At 45.7% G+C, this 26679-nt stretch overlaps 1 protein-coding gene across 1 annotated transcript; it reads left to right on the forward strand.

The window, feature by feature from the left end:
* Positions 1 to 26282, forward strand: adamtsl2 (ADAMTS-like 2). The gene is given in 20 exon segments (XM_007900174.2): positions 1 to 357; positions 3041 to 3158; positions 4712 to 4793; positions 4796 to 4850; positions 6508 to 6583; positions 10557 to 10659; positions 11851 to 11996; positions 12085 to 12208; positions 12526 to 12606; positions 13905 to 14080; positions 14733 to 15069; positions 15720 to 16107; positions 17907 to 18007; positions 18589 to 18715; positions 19478 to 19691; positions 20704 to 20859; positions 21116 to 21286; positions 22356 to 22532; positions 24061 to 24205; positions 24872 to 26282. Coding segments are annotated over 19 exon segments (2895 nt in total). The 5' UTR covers positions 1 to 357; position 3041; the 3' UTR covers positions 24991 to 26282.
* Positions 26283 to 26679: the final 397 nt, after the last annotated feature.

Below are 26679 nucleotides of genomic sequence, written 5' to 3' on the forward strand. Positions count from 1 at the left end.
CGGGAAGGGCTGCGCTGGGCGGGAAGTGCGAAGCGGCGTCAGCTATAAAATGGGGTATGGAGCGTGCGGCCGGCGGCAGCGGCAACGAGCGAGGCTCCGGGACCGGCCCCGCACCTGCGCCCCGGGCAGCCCCAGCGAGTACTCACCTCGTCCGTCAGTCAGTCAGTCAGTCACAGCCGGAGGGGGAAGGCAGGACCCGAGGTACCGGCGGCCATCGTGTCCGGTGGCGCCCACGAGCGGGAACGGTGCGGTGCGCTCGGCGGCCGTGTGTGTGTGTGTGTGTGTGTGAGAGAGAGGGAGTGAGAGAGAGGGAGAGCCGAGTCGCTGCACTGCACTGTCCGGGGATCCAGCGTACAGGTGAGTGCCAGTCGGCTGCTCGCCTTGGCCTCCCCGAGCGGCCCAGGTGTAGCTCAGCGCCCACTGCCCGGTCTGTGCCTCGCGATGGTTCTCTGTCTGTCTGTCTCTTGAGTGTCCTTTACTCCCCTCATCCTCACCCCCTCACCCCCTCCCCCTTATAAGTGCAATTCGCTCCTCGAGTTGAGTGAACGAGGAACGTCGCGATCCTGGAGCTAAATATTGGTACAAACGTGTGTGTACCGGTACTTAAACACACTCTGAAATACAGTGAGAATGTCATAGGCGAATTGTGTTATATGTGTGAAAGACACTGTACACCACCCACCAGCCTCCCCCCCCCACCACCAGCCTCCCCCCCCCCCACCACCAGCCTCCCCCCCCCACCACCAGCCTCCCCCCCCCACCACCAGCCTCCCCCCCCCACCAGCCTCCCCCCCCCACCAGCCTCCCCCCCCCCCACCAGCCTCCCCCCCCCCACCAGCCTCCCCCCCCCCCACCACCAGCCTCCCCCCCCCCCACCACCAGCCTCCCCCCCCCCCCACCACCAGCCCCCCCCCCCCACCACCACCTCCCCCCCCCCCCACCAGCCTCCCCCCCCCCCCCCACCACCCCCCCCCCCACCACCAGCCTCCCCCCCCCCACCACCAGCCTCCCCCCCCCACCACCAGCCTCCCCCCCCCCCACCACCAGCCTCCCCCCCCCCACCACCAGCCTCCCCCCCCCACCACCACCTCCCCCCCCCCCCACCACCTCCCCCCCCCCCACCAGCCTCCCCCCCCACCCCCCCCCCCCCCCCCCCCCACCAGCCTCCCCCCCCCCACCAGCCTCCCCCCCCCACCAGCCTCCCCCCCCCCACCAGCCTCCCCCCCCCCACCAGCCTCCCCCCCCCCACCAGCCTCCCCCCACCACCTCCCCCCCCCCACCAGCCTCCCCCCCCCCAGCCTCCCCCCCCCCCCCCCCCCCCCCCCCCCAGCCTCCCCCCCCCCCAGCCTCCCCCCCCCCCACCAGCCTCCCCCCCCCCACCAGCCTCCCCCCCCCACCACCCCCCCCCCCCACCAGCCTCCCCCCCCCCCCACCCCCCCCCCCCCACCAGCCTCCCCCCCCCCCACCAGCCTCCCCCCCCCCCCACCAGCCTCCCCCCCCCCCACCAGCCTCCCCCCCCCCCACCAGCCTCCCCCCCCCCCACCCCCCCCCCCCACCAGCCTCCCCCCCCCCCCCTCCCCCCCCCCACCAGCCTCCCCCCCCCCACCAGCCTCCCCCCCCACCAGCCTCCCCCCCCCCACCAGCCTCCCCCCCCCCCCACCAGCCTCCCCCCCCCCCACCAGCCTCCCCCACCCCCCCCCACCACCCCCCCCCCCCCACCAGCCTCCCCCCCCCCACCAGCCTCCCCCCCCACCACACATACACATAACTCGAATAAGTTCTCACTGTATTTTAGAGTAATAACTGTTTTGCTCATGGACTCTTTTTTTCACAGGCACCAATGGTCCCAGACCAGTGCAGTACCGTTACACTGCGACTTCTAGTGTTTTGGTTAATGTCCTGGGCGCAATTCTCAAGTGGTATTTTTTTGGTTACAATTACTATTATTACTATGCAGTCGCTGTTTTGCTTAAAGGGTTGCAGGAGCTCTCGACATGTCTGCCCCAGTGGCTTTAAAAATGATGTTCCTCAGCTATTTTTGGCCGACACTGTCCAATTGAGGTTGTAAAACGTTTGTTTTCATTCTTGATTTTATTCCTAGAATGTCTGAATTTAATCAATACCAGGTGCTCGTGTAGTTTTAGCCACCTGCCATCAGGGCTCAGTTGTTGCCAGGAAATCGAGAGTGTTTTACATAAAGCAACCTTATTCTCTTTTTAATAGACTTTTGCACTTATCCACAAAAACTGATTGTAAGAGAAGGGTTGTGTATTATTGCAAAGAGTGGTGCAATGCTGTATTAGATTTTAAAATCGATACCGCATTTTGATATTCCCTCCTATGTAATAGCAGTTTAGTGCTGTTTAAAATATGAATGAAACTTACCGAGTTATCCAATAGCATTTGTTGAAAAAAATAAAGTGAATCCACTCTGAGCAGCAATGTTAGCTGACTCTGCCCTCCCCTCCGAAATAACTGTTCCAAGTAATTTCCTCCATTCTTGTGCTGGAAATGCCCCAAATAGGTTGTGACTGTTCAGGGAGTTGAAGGAAGCAATTAATGACTGGAAGTACAGTAATGAGTTGCTTTCTGCTTTTTGAATTCTTGTCTCGTCTTTTCATTGTGTTGCCTCTCGCACATTGGATACATTTGTTGGTCCTGATAATAACCGTAATTAAAGCAAGAGTCCTCTAATAGGTCTCAGCAGTCGTTGCTCAGACGAGCTGTGTGTCTGTTCCTCTCGTTGCTTGATGGAACAATGGAAAACATAGCTGTGTGGTCCTGATCTAAACCACGCAATGTTACCAGAACAAGGTGCCAAGTGGAAGGGAATGAGATGCATGTATTTCCCACAGAGGGAACAATCTGAGGCTGATTCAATCAGTGCGACTGTCATACAACACTTGTGAGACATTAGTTACCGTGTTCAATTTTATTCCTGATCAATGTAAGTATTGCCAGTTTCTGCTCAATACCGTTTGCTGTGAAGCAAATTGCTGAGCTGGAGTAAGAATGTTCTGTATTTTTGATTTCTTTCCAGTATGACGGTAGCTAAATGGAGTTCCAAAGGTGTTTGCGGCTGGGATGCAGCTATTTACGTGCACTACCTGATCACGGTTGCATTATTTGTTGAAAATCTTGCTGTCATTGCCGTACAAGTAAGTCATTTCTATTTTTGGGATGTGAAAGGCGTTTTACAAATGTAATATTGTAGTTGTTTACGGGGAGATATTGTGCAGTAATGTGTTCTGTTTCTGTGAACTGTTTGTATTAAGACTGAAATGTGCTGCACAATACAGGTGCTGTTCCTTTCTGTGAAAATGTGGTTTATGAAGCCAATGCACAATGTCACAAGATCTCCTGTTTAACTTCTGTCCTGATTTTCTGTAACCACTGCCCCCTCAACTAGAGACCGGAGAGTAAACCTCACTCCACAGTTTTCAGGCTGATTTGCAGATTATTATTAAGGAGCTGGTGACCTGTAGGGCAAGTATTTTCAGATACCTCCACATTGGGGGATATTTTGACTGGATCCTCCACCACTGTGGATGATGTGCTACAACCGTCTGTGCTTTATTGCTGCTTGCTGATGACCTTGTCACCCCATCATGGCATTTTCGAGAAAGATTTTATCCTTTGCTTCAAGATCTTAGTCTTCTGCAAGTTGCATTAATGTGATTTTTTTAAAAAAACCTTAGCAAATTCCAAAATGCAACCTATTCTAATTCTGTCATGCCAAGAATTTGTCTTGTTTTTTTATAAATGAAATTATTGTTTTATTAAGAGTGGGTGTGGGACAGCAACACGTATTTTTTCCTGCTTTAGTGCTTCATGTTGTGTTCACTTTCCTCCATCCCAGTGGGAAGTGCCTCCCAGACAGATGTGGAATTCAGTGTTTGTGGGACAGTACAGGAAAGCTCGCCAGCTGCTTTTATTGAAATTAAAATGAGGCGGTAATCTGCTTACAGTGGGTGGCATGATGGTGACTGGGTTTGTGTCTGGTCCCAGGTCTGTTTATGAGGTTACGTGTTATTGTGAGTGCACTAGTTATTTGGCACAATCTTACCTGCCAAAGTATCCTCACATTCTGCCTGCATAGCGCACTGCCGATTAACACAAAATGGCAAAAGCCCGACATTAATATAACGTGTCCACGATGGGATTCAGTGTTTTTGAAACCAGATCTTTGTTTAGCCTTTGTCTGTAGTTCTATGAGATGCCTAGTTAGATGTCTGCTGAAGTTAGTGTTGTGCATGTCCGTTGGGCACAGTGCCCAGCCCCAGCTGTGCCCTGCGGGACACTTGTTTCTGTTGGTTTTTGCAGACGACTAATAAACAACAATTTTTGCAACTTAATAGAAGGGAGGATGGGCGCAGTCGTCTGGGAGAGTATTTGTTCTTCATGGTGTAACTTTATTTACACTTAATGCAATTTGGTACAAACCAGAAACCGCTTTCATGTTGAACGCCAGAAGCTGTGTGCAGCTAGAGGAGGAATTTGTAGCCATTTGAAAGCTCCTGCAGTTTTTGCTGTCCTCTGTTCCTCACGTGTTTACTGTTCAATGGCTTCTAAAACTGGGGAAGGGATGCTGCTCACTGCCCCCATCTTTGGTACGTGTTAAATTCAGCAAGCACCATTTCCCCCTCATCATCTTGAACATTTCAAAAGATTCACGACGGAATAGGGTTCAAAGGTACTTTCCTCTCAGCAGGAGGCCCAGGCATCCAATAGTTTAGAAGAAGCAGCGGACAACACTGCCTCCTGGTGGGGTGAATGGGCCAAATGGACAGGATGCACCGGACCTGCGGAGGTGGAGTGAAAACGCAAGAAAGGCACTGCTTACGGCAAAGGTAGAGTGTTATAGTATTAGACTGGCACAGTGGGCAGGGGTGGGTTACAGTATAACAGACTGGCTGTAATGGGGCACCTTTCATTGGAGCATCTGTGGGCATGGCCTCTACCTCACAGTTCCAGTGTACTGTATATAGACTTATTTATTCCACACTGGACTGAGACAGCAGGTAGTTTGTTGCCACCCAAATTGTTTCCTTCTCACATTGCATGTTAATGTCTAGTTTGTTCTTTCCCTCCGTACTTAAAATACTACAATCCAGCTCCCCTGCTGTTGGGGAGAAGCGGAAGGGGGGGAGAGAGGAACTCGATGTCTAGCCTCACACATGAGTGGAATGTCCACTTTGTCTAGGTATTTGAGGGTGGCCGAACTGCTCCCAGCATAAGCCAACACCTTCAGCAGAGGAAGGGGAAATTGAAAGGAACAAGCTGAAATAGCAGAATTGACATTTATCCAACTCCGTAACTACAAACTGAAACTTTGTGGTACAATAGAAGAGCTGCACTCTGTCTGAATGTGGACTGTACTGCTTACTGCAGTCACACAGTCTGGAGCTACAAGGGGGCGTTGGCACTTTTCTCTATGCATGACTGAAGGAGAAAGAGGGGGATTGAGGACAGAGAAACTGATAAAGACAAATGTGTTTTAAAAACATAGTGACAAATGTTTATTTGTCCCTGTTTACATAGGGAAACAAAAATGACACACCCCTCCCCCATCCCTCCATTTAGAGAGGAGGGATGGTGAGCAGAAATGCGCCGAGTGTACATTCTAGGGAAAGCGAGAAACCTGACATTAATCCTTGCCAAAAAGATGTCTATCGTGCCAATCATTAATAAATAATTCTTGCATTTGACATGGCGCCTTTCACATTTGGAGGGCACCTAAATTGCTTCACAGGACCTACTGTAAAGTGTAGTTTGAAGTGATTGTACTTTGTAGGCAAACTAACACTGGACACCAGAGATGAAACAAAATTCCTTTTCTCGGCATAAGATGAATCTAGCATATTCTAGGAGAGTTGGCAATTGTGTAATGTTTTTCTTACATGGAAATAAATATTAATATTCTCAGTCACTATGCCCTCTCTCTGGAACTCTCTCTCCCCACCCCAAAAAAAACTCTCCTCTGCTTACAAAACTTTTCCATCTTTTTGACCCTGCCATAGGTCAGCACCATCCTATTCCTGCCCCCAAGTCTCATCTTTTGTTTTGCAGAGAAGTTAGTACGTGGAATACCCTGTCTGGAGCAGTGGTTAAGTGCTTTGGGACGTCCTCCCAATGTGAAAGGCATTCCAGTCCATGTTCTTAGGACCCTCTGGCGTGAAGAGATATTTTATCGTCTTCCCCTTTCACCAGTAGCTCTAATTTTGAAGGTGTTTCTTCTTATCCAGGATTTCCCAACGAGAAGGGAATGGTCACTGACTATTGACTTTGTCAGTGCCCTTCACTATTTTTAAAATCTCAATCTGATCACTGCTCAAATTCCTGAACATGTATTAATCCACCTCTCTTCATTGTCCAGTCATATCATCTTGACAAATTCTCTCTGAATTTCCTCGGGTTGGGTGTGAAGTGGGTGATTTATATTGTGTGTACCAATATGCTACCGATGACCACAAAATCCTTTGATATAATGAATGCTTTGTTTGACAGGAAAACCACTATAACAAGAGCTGGCAACCAGACGTGTACAGGAACAGCCAAAAGATATCAACTCTGCGATGTTCAAGTAGGTGGGGGCACTACTTACTGCTGGAATCTTAAGAAAGTCACTTTGGATTTGGTAATTTGAACTAGCACTGATAAACTAGCCGCAAGACTGTGGTTTTAAAAACCCCACTGGTTCATTAACGTCCTTAACAATGGCCAACAATAATACTTGCATTTATGTAGCGCTCTTCACGCAGCGCATGGTTGACTTTTTGGCAGGGTCAGCTGGGTGTCTGATGCGTGTGGAAACCCATCACCCTTCTTAAAAGTATCCAAACTGAAAAATCCGTGCATTCCACCTACACGAGGAGATTTAAGAGATGTTTGGTGAGCCTGGCGGGGGGCTGCATCGTCTACCTATTGCCACCAAGTGGTGCTGTTACTTTAAAAACGGTGACAAATGGGTCCTGCAGTTCGTGCATTCCTGTTTGAAATACCGGAGATGTACTGAAATCCACTCCAGTGCTGTTTTAAGTTCATTCTAAACAATAGCACAACGACCCTCTGGGTCAGAAAGTTGTGGGTTCCAGCCCCATGTTGGGACTTGGGCTCGCAATCCACACTGGCCCACTCCAGTGCAGTACCAGGGGCTGCTCAGTTTTGTAACGGTGCAGAGGCTTTGTCCACCTGTTTGGCTGTAAATTGTAGACCCCATAATGTTATTGAAAAAGTGATGGGAATTTTCCCCAGTGTCCTGGCTGGCAATTTATTCCTATATATTCCTTATCACACCTGTATTTCTGTTGGTGGGTTGAGGCAGGCTTTGTTTCAGTTACTGGTTAACAGAAGCAATGCAGAGCAAGGTTCCTAGCCAGGGCATTTTAGGACACTCTGGACCTGTTGCCAGCCTTATTATTAGCAGAGTGAAGTTGCTCAAAAATGTACTAATGTTTCCTACTAATGAAACCTGAGTATTGAGCATAAACACAGATTTGACCATTTCATCTAAAATTGTAATAATGGTTTGCCTCTGCCAGCAATACTCCAGTTGCCCTTGTTATTTCAATTCATCTTATTACAAATCTATCAAACAGAATCCAGTTTAGGACACTCTGATCTGTTTCTCTCTCTGTTCCAGGCCTCACTTTTTAAAACCTTGCTTGTGTTTTGGAAGCTGATCTTTGTTTGCATGCAATTAAACTTGTTGCTGAAGGCCATGGCTCATTTAACAGCAGCACAATCACATTGAAGCAACCCCTGATCCAGTGCTGTAGTGCTGTTTGTTGAGATAAACCATTGAAGGATGAGCTGCTTCCACAGAGCTCTGCAATCTGCTCCTGTGGGCCTTACCTCCCTCTGTCATTGTCCTGAGGGAAAGTTCTGTGCCAGACGCTCTCTGATCCTGATTGTTTATTAAGCAAAACTTAATATTCATAAAATGTTTCAGCCTGAAAATGGGCCATTTCACCCATAGAGTATGCGGTGGTGTTTTTCTCCACCTGAGGCCCTTAATCTACTCCCCCTCTCATGTTCGCTTCCTATATTCTTTACTCTTCCTCTCGCATTTGAAAGAATTGATAAGCTTTGTTTTATTTTCTGGGTTGTGGCAGAATTCTAATGTTTCAATTACTCTCTGTGTAAATGTCCATTGAATAACATCCCCTTTAATTATTTTTGTGATTATTCCCTTCGCGCCTGTTTGTGGGACGTTGCAGTGCGTAAATTGGCTGCTGCATTCGCCCACAAAATAGTCACAGCGCTTTACAGTTAATCCTGTAAAATTCTTTGAGACATCCTCCCAATATAAAAGGCAATGTATTAAATGTAAAGTTTGTGCCTCGTGTTGGCTTGCTGCCCAGTGTAAGTTAGTTACTTGCAGTGTACATTATTGAATGGTCCTTTATAATTCTGAAGACTCTTGTCAGGTCATCTTTAACCATCCTTGACTTTCTTGTGAACAAAAATCCCTAATCTCTCTCAACTCAACTGGTCTGTGCTGCTAGCACAGAATTGGATGTGATGTGCATATTTGAAGGGCTGGGCAATGTTTTGTCCTGTAGCATTTTGGTTAGAGTACTCGCCTCGCAAGCGAGAGGACCTGGGTTTGATTCCCAGGCAGGATGAAACCTGAGGCTAGTTTCTTTATTCCACAAGCCTCTGCTTACCTAGAAGTAAATAGGAAAGATTTGAGACGTCTCAACGATGTGATAAGGTGCTATATCAAATGCAAGTATTACTATTATTATTAATACTTGGACAAAATCCTTCTCCCTTCCCAGAAACATAAGGAATTGTTGTACCCCTGGGTAGTTGATCACCTCTGCCTTCTCCAAGCTGCGTGTTATCTCCTCTCCAGCTATTGCTTTTGAAGGAGTTAATCATTGCAGCATTAGCTGCTTTTCCTGAGTCTTCCATCAATTTCCTAGAATCTGTGGGTCTGTATATTTAAGAACCTCAGCAGCGTGAACTTAATGGACCCTTCATTGTAAAACCACAACAAAGAGCCCTATTTTTAGCAATCGGCATATGCTAGACTTTCCTCTTCAGCGCATCTCCAGAATTCTTGCCTACTGACAGCAAGCAAGGCAGAATTGGATGCTAATGGCTTTGATAATATGTGCTGCTGAATAAAATGGCAAAAAGTGCCTGCAGCCCTCATGAGACACAGGTCTCGGCACCCATGTTGACATACTGTGAGGAAACGGAGTCCAGCCAGCTGGTATTCTGTATTCTACGGGAAAGCTTATAAGTCTGTTCTGCACATAAATGAATGTTTTAGACCGTTCGAGACAGTATAATGAAATACTAATAATCCTTACATTTGATGTAGTGCCTTTGATGTTTCAAACAGCTTTACAAAATATACTTTAAAATGGAGTGACTGTGCAGTGTGTGGGCGACTGTATTAGGCAATTTATGCACAACATTGTCCTACAAACAGCTATGAAGTGAATGACTATTTTTATTTGGAGTATTGATGGCCAAGAAACTAGGAAAAATGCTCACTTCTTTCAATCAGTGCCATGGAATCGTTAACATCCACTTGAAAAGGCAGGCAGGACCTCAGTTTAACATGTCATCCATACGGCAGCACCTCCAAGAATCCAGCACACCCCCAGCACTGTACTGGAGTGTTAGCCTAGACTGCATGAGTTTCAACTTCTGACGTGGGGCTTGAATGATTTTGACTTGAATGACCTTCTGACTTTGAAGTGAAAGTGCTATCAACTGAGTCAGGCTGACATGCAAGTAAATGGACAGACACCTCATCCTAGGAAGGAGGGTTTAGAGAAGAATTCATTCAGATGATGCAGGATATGAGATAATATCCATACAGTGAAAGTGTTTAATTCGGGGCTTTTTCCAATGGAGTTGAGTTTGAGAGGGATATGAATTCTAGATATGAATTCTAATTCATTAGAATTCATTGTCACAAATTACTATTGAAGCCAGATCAATAAAATCATTCAAAAGGGAACTTTAAAAGCATTACAGCAGCTAATTATTTAAGGGATATGTGGGAGAAGAGCGGGAAAGTGAGATTAATAATACAGGCACAGTCTGCCACTTTCAGGATGAGTTATCCACAGACATGGGGTCAATTTCCCCATGTAGGCAGATGATGCCCAAAACTACTTCATCTCCTTCAGCTACAACCCTAGGTCCATCATATTCTGTTTACTTCTCGTCAGACATCAAGGGCTGGGTGAACACAAATGTTCTGCCACTGAATGTTGACAAAACAGAAGCAGTCCTCCTTGAGTCCTGTCAATAGCTTCTCACCTGCAGTTCCTACTTCCTCAGCCTTCCTAGCCTATCCCGCTTACCCGTATTCTCCCTATAACTCCACTATCTGCATGAAGGTTATATAAAGGCAAGTTTTGAGTCTGTTATTCATTCACTCTAGTCTGTTATACTCTTGCTCTCAGGACGAGATTGTTAAAACTGTTATATAGTCTCTCTGTATGACACTCAATATACAGGATATCTGCTGATTTAATAATAATTCTGATTTTACACTGGAAACATGATTGTTATGTTACCTGGTTCAGGAGTGTCCACCGAATGGGCGCAGCTTTCGTGATGAGCAGTGTTCATCATTCAACTCCCGTGTGTATAATGGATGGACGTATCAATGGAAACCACTGTACCCAGGTGAGGCGAGGAGCCATTTGTTGCATTGTCGGCGTGCTTTTTTACAGTAAGTAGTAATGCACGAGAAAGCATGCATTTGTGGTGATCTTTAGTGCCTGTGGGACTGCACGAGTACAAGAAGTTGCAGTCCTTTAATTCCCAGAACTCTGAGCTCTTTTGTTCCGTTAACACTTGTGTCAGTTCTCATTGAAATTCTATGTGTTCTGTTGGTTGGGAATCTGAACAAAACGGTGAAAGTGTTGAAAGTCAGCAGCATCTTTTACCTTTGCCCATATTCCAGTAAACTATATTTTTAGCAAGAGGGTTAATTTCCTTACGTTAAATGGGCTGAAGAGCGTTCTTCATATCGCACGTGTGATCCTGGGACATGTTAGAAAGGATAAAGGCTACACAATTATTTCTACACTGTAGATTAATTATTTATTTGAAACCGGTTTTCCTTCTAGTAGTGTTTGCTGTAGACTGTAGAGCTGTTCCACAGCAACTACAAAGTTGCCCAACAACAACAAACTATTTATATAGGACGTCCCCGCAACAGGCAGCACAACACAGGGTTATCGTTTAAGCTCCACTCCTTGCTCCCCACCAGCCCAGGGCTTTGCCTGAAAACTGTCCTTCAGCCCATTGTATTTTGAATGTGAACACTGCACGGTAATGCCAAGTGCAGCTCCGTCAGAGTCGGCGTTCTGTGTTACCGATTATCTTTGAGTTTCAGTTCAAAGGGCAGATTAATTGTGAAGCTATATCAAATGCAAGGATTATTATTATTAAGTCTGAGGTCTGTGGCTTCAGAGAGGGTTATTCTCTGTATTTGCACTCGGCCAACATTGAGAGGAATATCAGAGGTTGAAGTGCCTCTGAAACCAAGTGCATGGTTCAGGTGTCGAGCCATGGCACAATGAAGTGCTGCAGTTCAGACTTGTAGTGTGCAAGATGCGTATGGTAAATTAGTAGGATGTGGTAAAATTAATAGGAACAGGAGGAGGCCATTTGTCCCATTGAGTCTGTCTCACCAGTTTATTTAGATCCCACAGATCTTTTAATCCCACTTCCCTGCCTTTTCTCCAAATCTACTTAATAAGATTACTTTCCAATCTGTTACCCTTTTAAGCTTTCCAATTGATCCCGCCTCTACGGCCTCCTCGCCTCCACATTCTCATCACTCTTTTTTTTTCACGTGTTGTCTTGCAGATGATTATGTGCACATTTCAAGCAAGCCTTGTGACCTTCAGTGTACCACAACGGATGGACAGCGGCAGCTAATGGTTCCAGCACGAGATGGAACGTCTTGTAAATACAAGGCATACCGAGGCGTGTGCGTCACAGGCAGATGTGAGGTTGTGAATGTAATCGCAATACACATTCCTTTTGTCAGTCCTGCGAATACTGTGACCGCTCCTGATACATACCATCTCTGCCCTGCAGCCCATTGGATGCGATGGGGTGCTCTTTTCCACCCAAACGTTGGATAAGTGTGGCGTGTGTGAGGGCAATGGGAGCAGCTGTATACGGATTACCGGCAACTACAGGAAAGGAGCATCTCAACTGGGTAAGAATGCAGCCGTTGCTCTAATTTTAAGCTGAGTGAGTGTACAGTACCCTGCCCGGGTCGGGGATGGGGTCTTTGAGGTTTCTGAGCAGTTCTGTTTTAGAACAACCAGATCTGCCCTATGAGTCTTGTGAGGGCAGACATGAGGGTTTGGTGCTGTGGGTGGGAGAGGGTGCGGGTGGTGCTGTGTTGCTGTGTACCGGGGGAGAGGATGGACGGATGGACAGACTGGCTACATGTCGCTATTTTCAGTTCTCTGTGCTGTAGAGTATTTGGCTTCACTGACTCATGTGAAAATGCATCACCCGGTTTCCTAGGTTACTCCCTCATAACGCACATCCCAGCTGGTGCCACAGATATCCAGATAATCGAGAGAAGGAAATCAGGCGATGTTTTAGGTACGTAGAATTTGTTTCCGCTGTCCAAGTCTGCTGCCTAATCCAATCCGCCCACTCCCCCACGCCAATTACTATTCAAGCATGCTCTTCAAGCTTCGAGCTATTGCCTTTTAAAGGAATCGGTGGGCTCAGCAACACTGAGGCAGACATTCCAACCACCCTCTGTGTAAAGATTTCAAAAACATTTGATGATTATCGTATGATTTGCAGTACTATTTCAGATTGTAACTGTTTCTAGCTTGGCTCCATGACTCTTGTCGGACACTGTTGTGAGCACTTGGCCTCCGAGTTTCGCCCGCAAAATGCAGTCAATCCACTTTACAATAAATTCTGTGAAGCGCTTTATGATGTTTCAGCGACATGATAAGGTGCTATATTAAATGCAAGGATTATTACTATTATTGGATCTTCTTGTAACTGTCGCACTTCATGAGATCACAAGATTGATTTGGATGAAGAAGTCCCTATAGCCCACTGAATCTCTTCCCTTCAGAATACCTACCGTACCGTACTGCCACCAGAGTATCAAGCTGCTTTTTAAACGAGTCTTGGCCTCAACCACCCTTCCTGGCAATCTGTTCAAGTCTAATTACTTGCTGAGTAAAAAAACATCCTGAAATTGCCTTTTTAAACTCTAAAACTGTGTCCTCTTGTTCTGCTGTCTTGGTGCATCCTGGGTTTACTTTACTTTCAATCCAGTTTAACATTTATATACCCTCTATGGGTTACTTTCTATGAAGAATGAAGAGCCCTAGCTTTGGGTCAGAAGTTTGTGGGTTGTTCAAACCCATGTCAGGGATTATGATCTCAGAATCCAACCTGATATTTCAGTGCAGTACTGAGTAGAGCACTAAATTGTTGGAGATGCTGTCCTTCAGATTAGATGTTAAACTGAGTTCCTATCTGTGCCTCTTCAGGTGGATATTAAAGATCTTGTGCTGCTATTGGAATAAAGAGAAGGCCGTTCCTTCCGGGGTGTTGGCCAACAATCCTCCAGATAAAATGGTTATTCACTTCACCTGTTGATGGACCCTTGCTGGAGCATACGGCTGAACATTTGATTCTTAAAAAAACATTTACTGCACTAGTAACAGCAATTAGCTATTAAGTGGTTTGGGATGTTTTAAAGTTCTAGGCAATGTATCAAATATAGTGATTATTAATGTATGTAGCTAGGCAGTATATACATTCTCACCCCTAGATCAGAGTATGCCATTGTTGGTGCTATTCTCATCCATACTTCAGTGTGCCAATAGCTGGAGTGATTTCCATTTTGTTTCCCTTTAACCCATTTGCAGCTATCGCTGACGAGTCCGGTACCTTCTTTGTCAACGGCAATTTTAAAGTAGACGGCCCGAGGAATTTCCACCTGGCTGACACAGTGTTCAAATACAGGCGGCCGACGGACGTTTACGAGACAGGGATTGAATACATCGTCGCTCAAGGGCCCACCAGTCGGGGACTTAACATCCTGGTATACCTTTCACTAACTGCCGAATGTTTCTGCAGTGCCCCAGAGGGTGGTGTGGGATTGCTTTTCCTTTCCTTTACTCTGAGACTGATCATTTGATCTTTTCCTACATTCCTTTATAAGCTTTAAGAAAACATGTAGAGTAACTGTAGCATTGCCACTTGTAAGATCACGTTTAACCCCTCTGTCCAGTTTGATTTTAGAGTTTGTGCCCCATTATTGATTTGTTTTTATTATTTTTTTATTATTCTTTTGTCCTACTTAAACATCAGCCTGTCGACCCACTAGTGGCTAACCAAAAAAAAAGACCAAAAGAATAGTCAGGTACGTTTTGAGATGTTCCTTGAAGGAGGGAGGGAGCGAGCACCTGGAAATGGAGTTCTGGAGAGCTGACACCAAAAGGCTGAATGGTGGTGGGGTCGATTAAAAATACAATTTACATTTCTATAATGCCTTTCACATCAGGGGAACATCTCAAATTCAGTCTTAATTTGGAAGCGGTTTCTTTTAAGAGATACAGAAAAAAGACTTTAAAGGTTTAAAACAGATAGAATTTCAGACTTATGATGCTTTAATTTTCTTTGAAATGTTCTCAGTTCTGCTGCAGTTGGGTTCATTCATTATCTAATCAGCATTGTTTGCATTGCTTTCTTAGTTATTAATTCAAAGTGGGAAGAGACCTTATATTACCTATGAGTTCACAGTCCCTCGGAGCCCTGAATTCAAGCACCTTCAGCCCTCTGTGGATGCCTATTATTACATGCCGGGAGCAGATTCTCACAGCAGTGAAAATGACGGTGAACTCATTGTCGAAGGCTGTGACTTGGAGAGCAATCGGACTTTCAACGGAAAACCATCCAAGGAAATCACAGAGAGCGCTAACCAGGTGCTGGAGAAGATGAGGAGCCTGGATGAGTTTGATGTCAGCAAGTCTCAGGATAGCAATGCCATTTATGGTGAAGCAGAAACTCCAGACAAAGAGCAAGTGGGAGGTATGTAAGCTCTCATTGAGGGTGTAGTAAGCTGTTCCTAATCTGACCGAGTGTCATAAAATACATTCCAGTAGGTTTTACCTTTCTTCCCATCAGTCAGCTTTGCCCACAACGTATACAGTCTATTCACTTTACAGTATATTCAATGAAGTGCTTTGAGATGGCTCCGTGACGTGATAATGTGCTATATCAAATATTATTATAATAAAGTAAAACTATTTCCTTTATCTGGGGAAAAGGAGGGGACCACGGACTCACAATTATTAGCACAGACACAGGACCAAAATGTTTATTTCGATTCCCTCTAGTTTCTTCCTCAATTTAATTTCTCATCTGCGGTGCACTGGCAGCCAAACTTCAGATTATTAACATAAGCCAACATACCTCCCCCACCATCACCAATCAGCATTTATATAGTACCTTTCACATCGGGAGGATGTCCCAAGGCACCAGACAGTTGAGGGTTTCCATCAAATGCAGCACCTGCACAGCCCATTAGCCTGCCTGGCACAGCCTGCAGTAACTTTGATTTTTTTTTGAAAAAAAGGCTTTCTACATTCAAACTTTGCAAAATAGTTGCTCAGCTTTTGTCTGGTTTCAGGCTGTAATGTTTGCAGTTAATGCTGACTCCTCTTCATGCTTTGTCTCAGACACCAGGAACAGCAGCCAGCCCAACAGTGTGGAAGACAGTGATTATACCACTATAGACCTGCTCTCACGGTTTACTTCCCAAGAATATTTATTTATGTCCAAGCATCAGCTGGTAGACGCATTTAAAAATGAACATTCCCCTGGTGTCAAGGGACCCGTTAAAGTGAGTGTTAATGTGAGTGAAAGCTCACTGGCCTCCTCTGCAGAGTCCAGCGCAACACACTTCCTGTTGGATTATGAAGACGGTGAAAGATTGGACCAGTTTAATATAAATGACACACTCTTGGAACTGACTGTTAACAGAGCATTGAACCTGTCAGCAGAGACCCCGTACTCCAATGAAACGCTTGTGCAAGTTATTCAAAGCAACCGGACACAGAAAGTACGGTACGTATCTTTATTTATCGTTTGGAATTTCACATAGTGTTTTTTCTGGATAACAAACGAGCTTAAACTTCTTCAGACATGGAGCGTTATGTGTGGTTTCCATTCAAGGTCACAGAGAGGGTTTGATTTTTGTTTTTTGCCAGCTGGGTATCTTACATACGCAGAAACCCATCACCAATCTTAGGATTCTCCAAACTAGTTGAGAGTTGGGATGAAGTCCCTTTGTGCCATTTTGATCTCGTCTCAAAATTAAACTTGTTTCGTAAATTAGTCCAAAAACCTGGCCTCAACCACCCATAATAACCCATTCCTGTTCATGACCCTCTGTGTTCCTGGTGTCTCTGGGACGCTACCCTGCGTGAGCGGCGCTATATAAATGCAAGTTGTTGTTGCCTGGCCTAAAGTTGCTTTCACACCCCCTAACCCATACCTTTTTGTCCTGCAACCTTGGTGTATTTAAAATGTTTGGTTTACTTTCTCAATCTGCTTGTATACCTCTAAAAGGTCCCTCTGAGGTGCCTTTCTTTTTCTAGCTCACCCCTCTTAACATTGCGCATTGTTGTCATTGCTCTCCTTTGTACTGTCTGTACCCACCCAGGAGAGAGGTAAGCCCAGCAATGGCTCCTGGGTGCGCAATGCTGGGGCTGTCTTGCTGAGTTGATGTTGTTTCTGGACAGTAATGTCAGATTATAGCTGCTTTGCACCTTCATAACGTCATTGAACGTGGATTGCCAGCCCTGGCCTAAGAGCGGGAGATGAGGTTAATAATACACGAGCAGTTTTTTCCCAAGCATTAGAGTTTTTAGGGTAGTTTTGAGGATAGAGTTCAAAATCCTTGTCCTCGCCTTCAAAGCCCTCCATGGCCTTGCTCCTACCTACCTCTGTGACTTGTTAAGTCCCTATACACCTGTCCACTCCCCTCTATTCATCAGACACTGGCCTGCTCCATGTCCCCCACCTGGCCCGCCCACCATCGGCGGTCACGCCTTCAGCCTCTCTGCCTCCACCCTTTGGAACTCCATCTTACAGTACGACGTGCTACACAAATGTAGTTTGTTGTTGTTTTAAAAGACTGGCACGTTGTACAAGTCCTGTGTGCAGCATAGATCAGGTTGCTGTGTGCGTTGCAGAGCAGCAGCAATGTGCGGTTATCTCATGGTGCTTTAACAATACGGTTCATGTCAGAGCTTCTGCTGCCTAGAGATGAGCAGCTGTAACGCTAAACCCACGCAGTAACAACTGGTGTGATCTAATATATGTGGCTGAAATATTTTTCATATTTCAAACAGTTGAAAGACATCTGCACAGAACAGATCATTTGCTGGATGCATGTTGTGTTTCGCCCACAAAATATACAGTCAATTCACTTTACAGTATATTCTGTGAAGCGCTTTGAGACGTCTCAAAGACGTGATAAGGCGCTATTTGAAATGCAAGTATGATTATTATATTTAGCCCAAACCTTTTACATCAAAACGGTTAAAAGTGTGTTTTTAAAAAAAAAATACAAATTGCTTCCTGTTGGGCTGGTGTTTAAATATTGCTATTGGACTTTCTGTCAGCACATGGTGTAACACAAGACATCTGTCTGATACTCAATGCTCTTCTCTTTAAAGCTGGCAATCTTTATTCCATTCTCTCTGTTTCTAGCCAGCTGAAGCTCTGCTTGTAACAAGTCTTGGGATCCTACTTGGTCAGCAGGACAGGTAGGTTTGTAACTAAGCTGTTTGCGCAGAGCTTCACGTGTCTCTCAGCTGCTGGGGGGGGGCCTGAGCTCTTTCCTTGTTGATTTCTTTCAGAAAGCGACTCAAGCTGCTGAGGAAAGGTGTGGTGAGCGCTGCGGACATGTACCGATGGAAGCTGTCCTCTCACGAGCCCTGCAGTTCCACGTGTACAACAGGTGCCTCTTCCCGTTTATTCTGCTGTGCGTCTTGTATCTACAATACATGTGATTTGGGACGGGGTTGGTCCCCTTGTGGAGAGACTGCTCATTCCATTCAAAGTAAAGCAGTTTCCATGCATAGTTGACATGGATGGATAAATAATTCACAATAATAATTTGGTCACTCAATCCGTGACTATTTGTGGGACACTTCTGTGCGCAATTAGCTGCCCAAGTGATGAGGCGCTGTATCAAATGCAAATATTATTATTAAGCCAACGAGTAGTACGATTTCAACTAAGGAGCAGTTAACTGAAAACCACAAGCCCTGACCGAGTGAGTGTCAGCGGTCTCAGTGCGTTGGCCAGTAAATGCCAGCGCCTACCCCCAACACCCTCAAGTGTGGATCGTATGCAGGGGACGGTTCGCTAATAGCAGATAGTTATCTTGTAAAAATGTATCAAGGTTGATAGTATTTGGGACTACGGCTAAAATAGATGACTCCCCTGGGCTGAGGATCGAACGATACACAGGGGCAAAGGAAGAAAAGAGATGAGGGAAGCTGCATCTGGAATTTAACTCTTTCCTTCTCTGCGCAGGAGTAGCCACTACATACGCCTTGTGTGTGCGTTATGATGGTATTGAAGTTGACGATTCGTACTGTGACTCTTTGACACGACCGGAACCAGTTCATGAGTTCTGTGAAGGCAGAGAATGTCAGGCGAGGTAAGCCATTGACTTTTTGTTCAGATTGGTGCTTCAAGGTGTCAGGCTGGCCCAGTTGCTCACACTCTCTTTGGGCCAGAAGATTGCAGGTTCAAGCCCCACGTCAGGACTTTGAGCTCACAATTTAAGATGACATGCCAGCCGAGCTGGGGTGGGGGGTGGGGGAATAGAGGAGGTAGATTGCATTGTTTGAGGTACTGTGCTTCGGTTGAGATGTCTAAACCAAGTTCCCATTTGCCATTTGTTCAGATGGATGAAAAAGAAAAGATGATTTCTCCTGTTTTTTTCGGCCAACAGTCCTCCAGATAAATTTCATATTTACTTCATGGCTGTTTGTTGAGCATTGCTGTGCCTTCACAAGCTGATTTATTTGCCTACAAATACAGTCATTACACTCGGTAGCAATTTCCAGAATTAAGAAGTTTTGAAGTTTATAGACACTATCAATGAAAGGATTATAGATTGAGTATAAACCATTTTATTTTGATTTAAAAGTGCCTCATAAAGCCCTGTAATCTGTCTGGTGAGGCTGACTCATCTCTATGAAGCCCTGTGAAAAAAAACTGCAATGTAAAAATGATCAGAAAGCTCTGCATGAATTTTGAGTGAGAAACTGCATTAAATATTCTGGGGGTTTTGTTTTGTTTTTTAAAGAAAAATAACAATTTGAGATATATGCTGTATAAAGTGCCTGTGGTGTGCAGCTATCTGCTGCGTTGGCGTTGAGGTGTGTGCTGCTCTATTTGCTGTTACCTGTTACAGGTGGGAGACCAGCAGCTGGAGCGAGTGCTCGCGGACCTGTGGGGAAGGGCATCAGTATCGGATTGTGCGGTGCTGGAAGATGATCTCTCCCGGGTTTGACAGCTCGGTGTACAATGAGATGTGTGAATCAGCTGACCTGTACCGACCCGCACAGCGAAAAATCTGCAAAAACCCAGTCTGCGGGCCACAATGGGAGATGTCGGAGTGGTCTGAGGTATGGTTACTGTATCATCGGAGGTGTCGTCCTTCAGATGAGACATTAAACCGAGGTCCCGTCTGCCTGTTGAGGTGGACTTTAAAGATCCTATGGCACAATTCGAAAATTGAAGGGAGTTTCTCTCTCTCTCTGTGTCCTGGCCAACAATCCCTCAAAATAAAATTGGTCACTCACTCCATGTTTGTAGGAACTGCTGTGCGCAACTGGCTACCGTGTTTCACCTACAAAATAGTCCGTCCAGTTTTATTATTGTTATTTAGATGTGTTTGGGGGTGGGGGGGGTGCGAATCCTTTTGTGAAACTGATTTTCAGCCACGGAAATTGCTTCCACCTGCAACTGAGAGTCTTGGAATGTTATGGCACAGGCCATTCAGTCCGTCAACTGTGCACTGGGGAAGCAAGTCACTGAAAAGAGCTTGAAAACAGCAAAACAAGGCAACAATCTGCATCTTCATTTGAAATCTGGCACAACGGAAATGGAGGAAGCCAAAATTAAGCGGAGAGATGTATCACCAAGGTCTAAATTTACTCTGCTCTATTTTTGTTTCATCTCAAGAATTGAGCAAATCTGTCAAATTGTTGAATTCAGTCTTAGCTTTGAAGTCGTCTTTCTGTCGAGTTTCTTAAAAGTACTTGAATTTTAAAAGAATTTGCAACATTTTAAAGTGCTTCATATCTAGGGAGATATTCCCCCTGATTTACTCTTAGCAATGAGCAAAGACTGTATGGTCGTTTAAGGAAGGTCATCAATAGGAAGATTGGAGAACGCTTGGCCCTTTTGCTTAATTTCCCCTTTTCTTGCCCAGTAAAAATTCCCCCTCGTACCTAGAATCGCATTCCTCTTCCCACTGCCTATAGCTTCCCATTGCCCAGCACCGGGGCTGCTCAGTCAGTGAGAGCATGTCCCAGGGTGTGTTCTGCAGAATTGTGATTCACCTCTGGTTTATTCTGCAGATAATGTGCTTTAACGTGTGATGCAATGGGACTAATGGGTTTGCACTCTCCCCAGTGTACAGCAAAGTGTGCGGAAAGGGTGACTGTGACCAGGGAAGTCCGATGTTCTAAAGAAGAATGGTTATGTGATGAGAAAACCAAGCCGCCCTCGGAGAAGGACTGTGTGGGAGCACCTTGTGATCGACAGTGGAGCATTTCAGACTGGGGCCCGGTAAGTGCGACTGCTGCATTCTTCCCGTTTCTCAAAAATAAATGTCAATTTTCTCCTACCTTCATGGCTAACAAAATATGAGGAATCATTTTTAAGTGAGAAAGCTTTCCAGAGATGGATTGTCTGGTCAGAGTGATCCAGAACCTTAGATCACTGTGTACTTGGCTCAAGCTTTGTGTGTGCATGAGCGTGCTCAGATTGTATCTTGGTGCTCAGGGCAATTTTGAGCTGACGCTAAGCTCTCTGTGTGTTTCAGTGCTCAGGCCCGTGTGGACAAGGCAGAATGATCAGACATGTCTACTGCAAAAGCTCTGATGGACGTATAATGCCGGAATCCCAGTGTAACTCTCAGGCCAAACCACTGGCCATTCACCCTTGTGGAGCCAAGCAATGCTCTCCCTATTGGCTAGCCCAGGACTGGGAGCGGGTGAGTAAAGAAACATATAATATTGGCTTCCCAAACGAATGCAGAAATGAATATTTATACTGAACAGTTTCACATCAATTTATCATTCTGGTTTACAGGTTTGAATAATTGCTTTGGGATTTCTGTCAAATCTGTACATGGAACAGTCAATTTGTATTGTGTTGTCCTTCACTCCCTCAACCCAGACTAAAACCCTGCGCAAAACTATTGTATAGCAAAGATTGAGGCTGATGCATGCCTCAAAATTTTCGTGTTCTTAGCCGCAGGCAGTTATCTTAAAATTTTAGATTGTATGGAATTGGGAATTTGTAAAATTCAGCTTTAATCAGTCGTACACTCGTGTCCTCATTTCTCCTGCATAGTGTTCATTCCATTCTGTCTGCATCTCGTCAATACTAAAAGTACAGCTTAAATCATGTGTGCATTGGGCCAGCTGCTAGACTTTAACCAGCTAAAATCGCATAGTTTACCACTGAGAGCACTCTCTGGGAAACTTCCTGCTGCTCGCCTAGCTAGGACCAGTCTTGGCTTACAGGGTTAACAGGCGCTGAGTGGGAAGAATCCCTGATCCCAGTGTCTGTCCCTCCAAGTCCTGCAGCTGAGCCAGGCTGGGAGTGTGAGTTATCAGAGGTTTCTCTACTCAATGTAGGTATTTTGTTGATTGTGCAGCAAACACTTACAACAGACCTTGCAACTAAGCAAAGCTTAGTGATCCCATTACACTTTGAAAAGAGAAGGGAGTCACTCCTGGTGTCCTGGCCAACAGTCCCATGGTAAAATTGGTCATTCACATTGGTGTTGCAAAGTGGCAACTGCACTTGCCTACAAATTAGTCACTACACTTTACAGTAAATCTTGTGAAGCTCTTTGAGATCTTCTGACATGAAAGATACAGTATCAAATGCATGGATTGCTATTATAATTAGGAAACAAGAAACAGATGTTACAGTATTTTGAGACTTTCTAAGTTGTTGTCACCCTGAAGATGTCCAAGTACCATGTTATAATGATTATTAAAGCCGAAAAGCTATTGCCCTAACAAGGTTGCCGTCTGCTCTATTCTCTGTAGTGTAACACCACGTGTGGCCGAGGCACGAAGACGAGGGTGGTGGTGTGCGCTGGCATAGTGAACGGCAAAGTGCAGATGTCCGATGCTCAGGATTGTGATGCTGCTCAGCAGCCAATTGACGAAACCACCTGCTTCGAGCGGCCATGTTTCAAGTGGTTCAGCACTTCCTGGTCTGAGGTAACGGTACCAACCCATTAACTATAATAAATCAGCTTTGGGGTTGTGAGTTCAAGTCCCACAACTGGACTTTTCAGCTCGGTCTGCATTGCCGGAGATGCCGTTCTTCGGATGAGATATTAAAACTGTTGTCTGCCTGTTTGGGTGGAAGTTCAAGAACACGTTCTATTGGAAAACAGAGGGGAGTTTCTCCCAGTGTTCTGGCCAACAATTCCCCAGATAATGTGTTTTATTCACTTCATAGCTATGTGTGGGATATCGTTGGCTACAGTTATACTTGACAGTAATTATCTGTGAAGTGAAGCTTTTGGACTTATATTAGGAAAATAAGCTATTCCAATCATCGAGCCTGTTCCATCAATATGTCAGTTCTGTTAATCCCAATGCCCCGCACTTTCACCATATCCCTTTCTACCGCTACTCCCCAAGTCTCTGTCTGTCTCTAAAATATCTCTATTGGTTTGGATTCTACAGCTTTCTGGGGCAGAGTGTTCCACATCTTCACAACCCTCTATGTGAGGAAATGCTTCCTAATCTCAGTTCTAACTGTTATGTTCTGATTTTGTAACACTCTGTCCCTTGTAATAGATCCTTTTTCCTAGAGGGAAGAGTCGTCCACTATAACCTGTCAATTCCGTTCATTATGCTAAATCCCTCAATTAAAATGACCCCTTACCCTCCTCGGCTTTAGGGAATAAAACTACAGTCTCTCATCATAGCTCAGCCCCTTCAGCCCAGGTATTAATGTAGGGATCGTCCCTGGAAACCATCCAAGGCAGCTTTATCCTTCCTGAGATTGGGTGCCCAAAACTGAACACGCTATCCAAATGATGTCTGACCAGTGCTCTACATAACTGGAGCAGCAACTACTTATTTGTAGATTTCTGACCTCTTGTCATAAGAACCCTTTTCCCTTATCAACAGCTTTTTGCAATGATAAGAGGCTGTAAAAGGGCAAGAGTTCTGGAGCTGATGTCTCACACGATTACAGTTGAGCCATTTGGTACCCAAGCAACCGTCATGTGCCGAGGCAGAGAGTGTTGGCAAACAGTGCACCAGTGGACGGACTGGACATCACAGCCAACTTCTGTTCTGTCCATTCCTACAGGTATTGGATCCCATACAACCCTGAGCACTGACGTATACCCTAATGCTATAGAGCAACGAGTAAAGCAGTGCTGGAGGTTACATTTAATCCCGGCTGCCTCAAGGGCATCTCCAGCCCTCGCCACTCAGTCCGTGCTGCCATCTTGTGGTGCGCCTTGGAGTCACAGCCCAGCTCCGCGCCACCATCATCCAACTCTCGGTTGTCGAGAGTAAAAGTTATTGCAATATTTCAGAAATTGAATACATGTTCTGGTTGGATACCAATATTGCAGCTGCAGAGCATTCCTCTTGAAATGAAATGATGATTTTCAAATATGAAATATTCCAAGATTTTTTTTTCCCCCCCCCTTTGCCTCAGATTTGTGATTTATTTTCGATCTCTTTAAGAAAAGCTGATGATGTTTTGTAACTTTGTGTCCAGTGCACCAAGACCTGTGGTGTGGGGGTGAGAACGAGAGATGTCAAATGTTACCAGGACAAGGAGATCATCCGAGGCTGTGACCCTCTCCTCAAACCTGTGGCCAAGCAAACCTGTGACCTGGAGGAATGCCCTACCCCAGCCCCTGGTAAGGATAATGAGCATGTAACTTGCAATGCGCTGGTGACTGGGACTCTCACTGTTTGAGGCAAGGGCCAAGATAATAATAAATACTGATCTTTGCATCTGATATAGCGCCTCATCACATCTTCAAGATGTCTTAAAGTGCTTCACAGAATATACTGTAAAATTAATTGACTATTTTGTGGGCGAAACGCGGCAGCCAATTGAGCAATTTCAATTTGTAAGATAGTCGGGGGAAGAAGTGAGGGCGAGGGGAGAGGGATGCAACCAAGTGGGAAGAGAGGAGGGAAAAACGAAGGGTGGGATAGTGGAGGAGTGAGGTGAGGGAGGGGTAGTGTTGGGTGGGGGGAGAGAGAGAAGGTGCAAACCAGGTGGTTGGGGGAGAGTTCCAGAGGCGCTGGCTTCTCTCCCACTGTCCTCATCTGTCTGACAAGGTTGCTGCAGCTGCTGAAGCAATCAGAGCCTCTCTAGTGATCTTTCTATTCCTCCTTCACACTTTCCTTTACTGTTCAGCTTGTGCCTGACTGGCCTCTGCCTGGCAGGCATAGTCAGTATTTTCATTGAATCACCTCTTCAAGGCAGACACAAAGTGCCACGTGGGTTTGAAATGTGATTTAAAGTGACCTGAGGTTGCTTGAGCAAACTGACGATCAACATTCTTCATCCACAGATGACGCTTGTCAGGATCAGCTGGGGACAAACTGCGTACTGGCCATAAAGGTCAACCTGTGCTCTCACTGGTACTACAGCAAAGCGTGCTGCCGATCCTGTACCACTGCCCATTCGTAGCAGCGACCGGCCAGGTAACTCCATCTCCCACACATGGACATGGGAATGGTGTTAGGCCATTTAGCTTCCCACCAGGAATCCAGAGACTGCACCCTTTGGGCACTGTGCCTGCTCATGGCACAGCAGTGGGTGCAATGGCAGCAGCAGCCTGTGCTTTGCAGCGAGTTGACCTAGCACATCGAAGCAGTCACCATGTACCTGCTCATGTATAGTGCTCTCTCTCCCGCTGGTGTACAGTTCAGCCAGTCTGTTGTTTCTAAGCTTCAAACTTTCATCTCTTGCAATAAGTAACGTCAAGGTTGCTATGGTGATAGCGCCCTTTAACTTAATGTGACAGTGTGACTGACGTCTTAAACGTTAGACTTTGTACATTGATGTAAAAATCTGCCTGAGTCTTCCTGTGTTAAACACTTGTGCTGTGAATTGTACTGATCGCAAACAATTTTTCGCTTGTAACACAGATAATCTGAGATGCGGAACCCTGTCTCCCAAAAGGTGGTGAGGGGGTAGCGCTAGAGCCTGCCTGTCCATCTCGTCCCCAACCTCAGCTGCTCCTGAGCTGTTTGTACCACCACACCTCCCTCAATCTTAAATTTTAAGCTTAACAACATAGGGTATATATACCAGGTGTCTGTATATCACAGTTTAAACTGTTCCAATTCTAGCAGTATTCCAAAGCACGCTCGGAGGTCTCCAAGCATTGGCTCTTGTCAACATGCTGGACTCTCCAGGGAGAGCATGACCACTCCTCTCTGTACCAGACGGACGGAAACCATTTGCGTGTGCAACTCAGTAGTTCGGTTTGGAGACTCTTAAGCACGGTGATAGGTTTCCGTGTGTGTCAAACACCTAGCCGACCAAAACAAAGTGTTTCGGGGCTTCTCATCTCGAAGTACTCTGTTCCTGTTGTAATTGTGAAAATGCAAAGCGTGGATTGCAGCTGCTCCCGGTAGAATGTCGGATGCAGCTAATTTTTGTGAAGAAAAAACTGTTTGCCTTCTGTATCCTAAATACTGTACAGTCCTGTGTGTCAGCCCCTGCAGCTGAGCACTGCAAATGTTCTTATTGTGCCAGCTTTTATTCATCCCAACTTTTAATTTCATAATGCCATTAATTGTGGACTTTAATTTTGCTGCCAGCTGTGAATGACTGTTCCTACCCCACCTCGAGCATTAGCTGCGGGAAGTGGCTGCAACTAGGAAACGAGAGGTTAATATCGCTGTACAGTTTGTATATACTCTAAATTGTGCCTTTTCTGATGAAATGAAAATACTTGATAAAGAAAAATTTAAACCCCAGTTTGTTCCTCTTTGTCACGGGCACTATTTTACAGGTTTTTTTAAAAATAGTATTTCCTACTTAGTTGATCCAACTCCCTTCTATCCCCTCCTTTTTCTGACCTTGCTCCCACTTTGTGTGAAGTGCTTAAAAACACCCTATGTGAAAGGCACTATAGGCGTGTGAGGTGCTGTTTCCCTCAGAGAGCCTTCTCTTCTGCAGCTCCTTGCTTGCGCTCTGGACTCTAATTCTTACTGCCTTCTAAGATACCCAGCTGCTGGAACATAGATTAGAAATGGGGTTTAATGTTAGAGGAAGGTGTTTTACCGTTAGATCGATCAGTCTGTGTTCAATACAATTAGCCTGTTTCAGTATGTTAGCCTGGCTTAGTTCATAACATTCTCTCCTCTG

This window comes from Callorhinchus milii, unplaced genomic scaffold (genome assembly GCF_018977255.1).
Source record: "Callorhinchus milii isolate IMCB2004 unplaced genomic scaffold, IMCB_Cmil_1.0 Scaffold8, whole genome shotgun sequence".
Classification (NCBI taxonomy): domain Eukaryota; kingdom Metazoa; phylum Chordata; class Chondrichthyes; order Chimaeriformes; family Callorhinchidae; genus Callorhinchus; species Callorhinchus milii.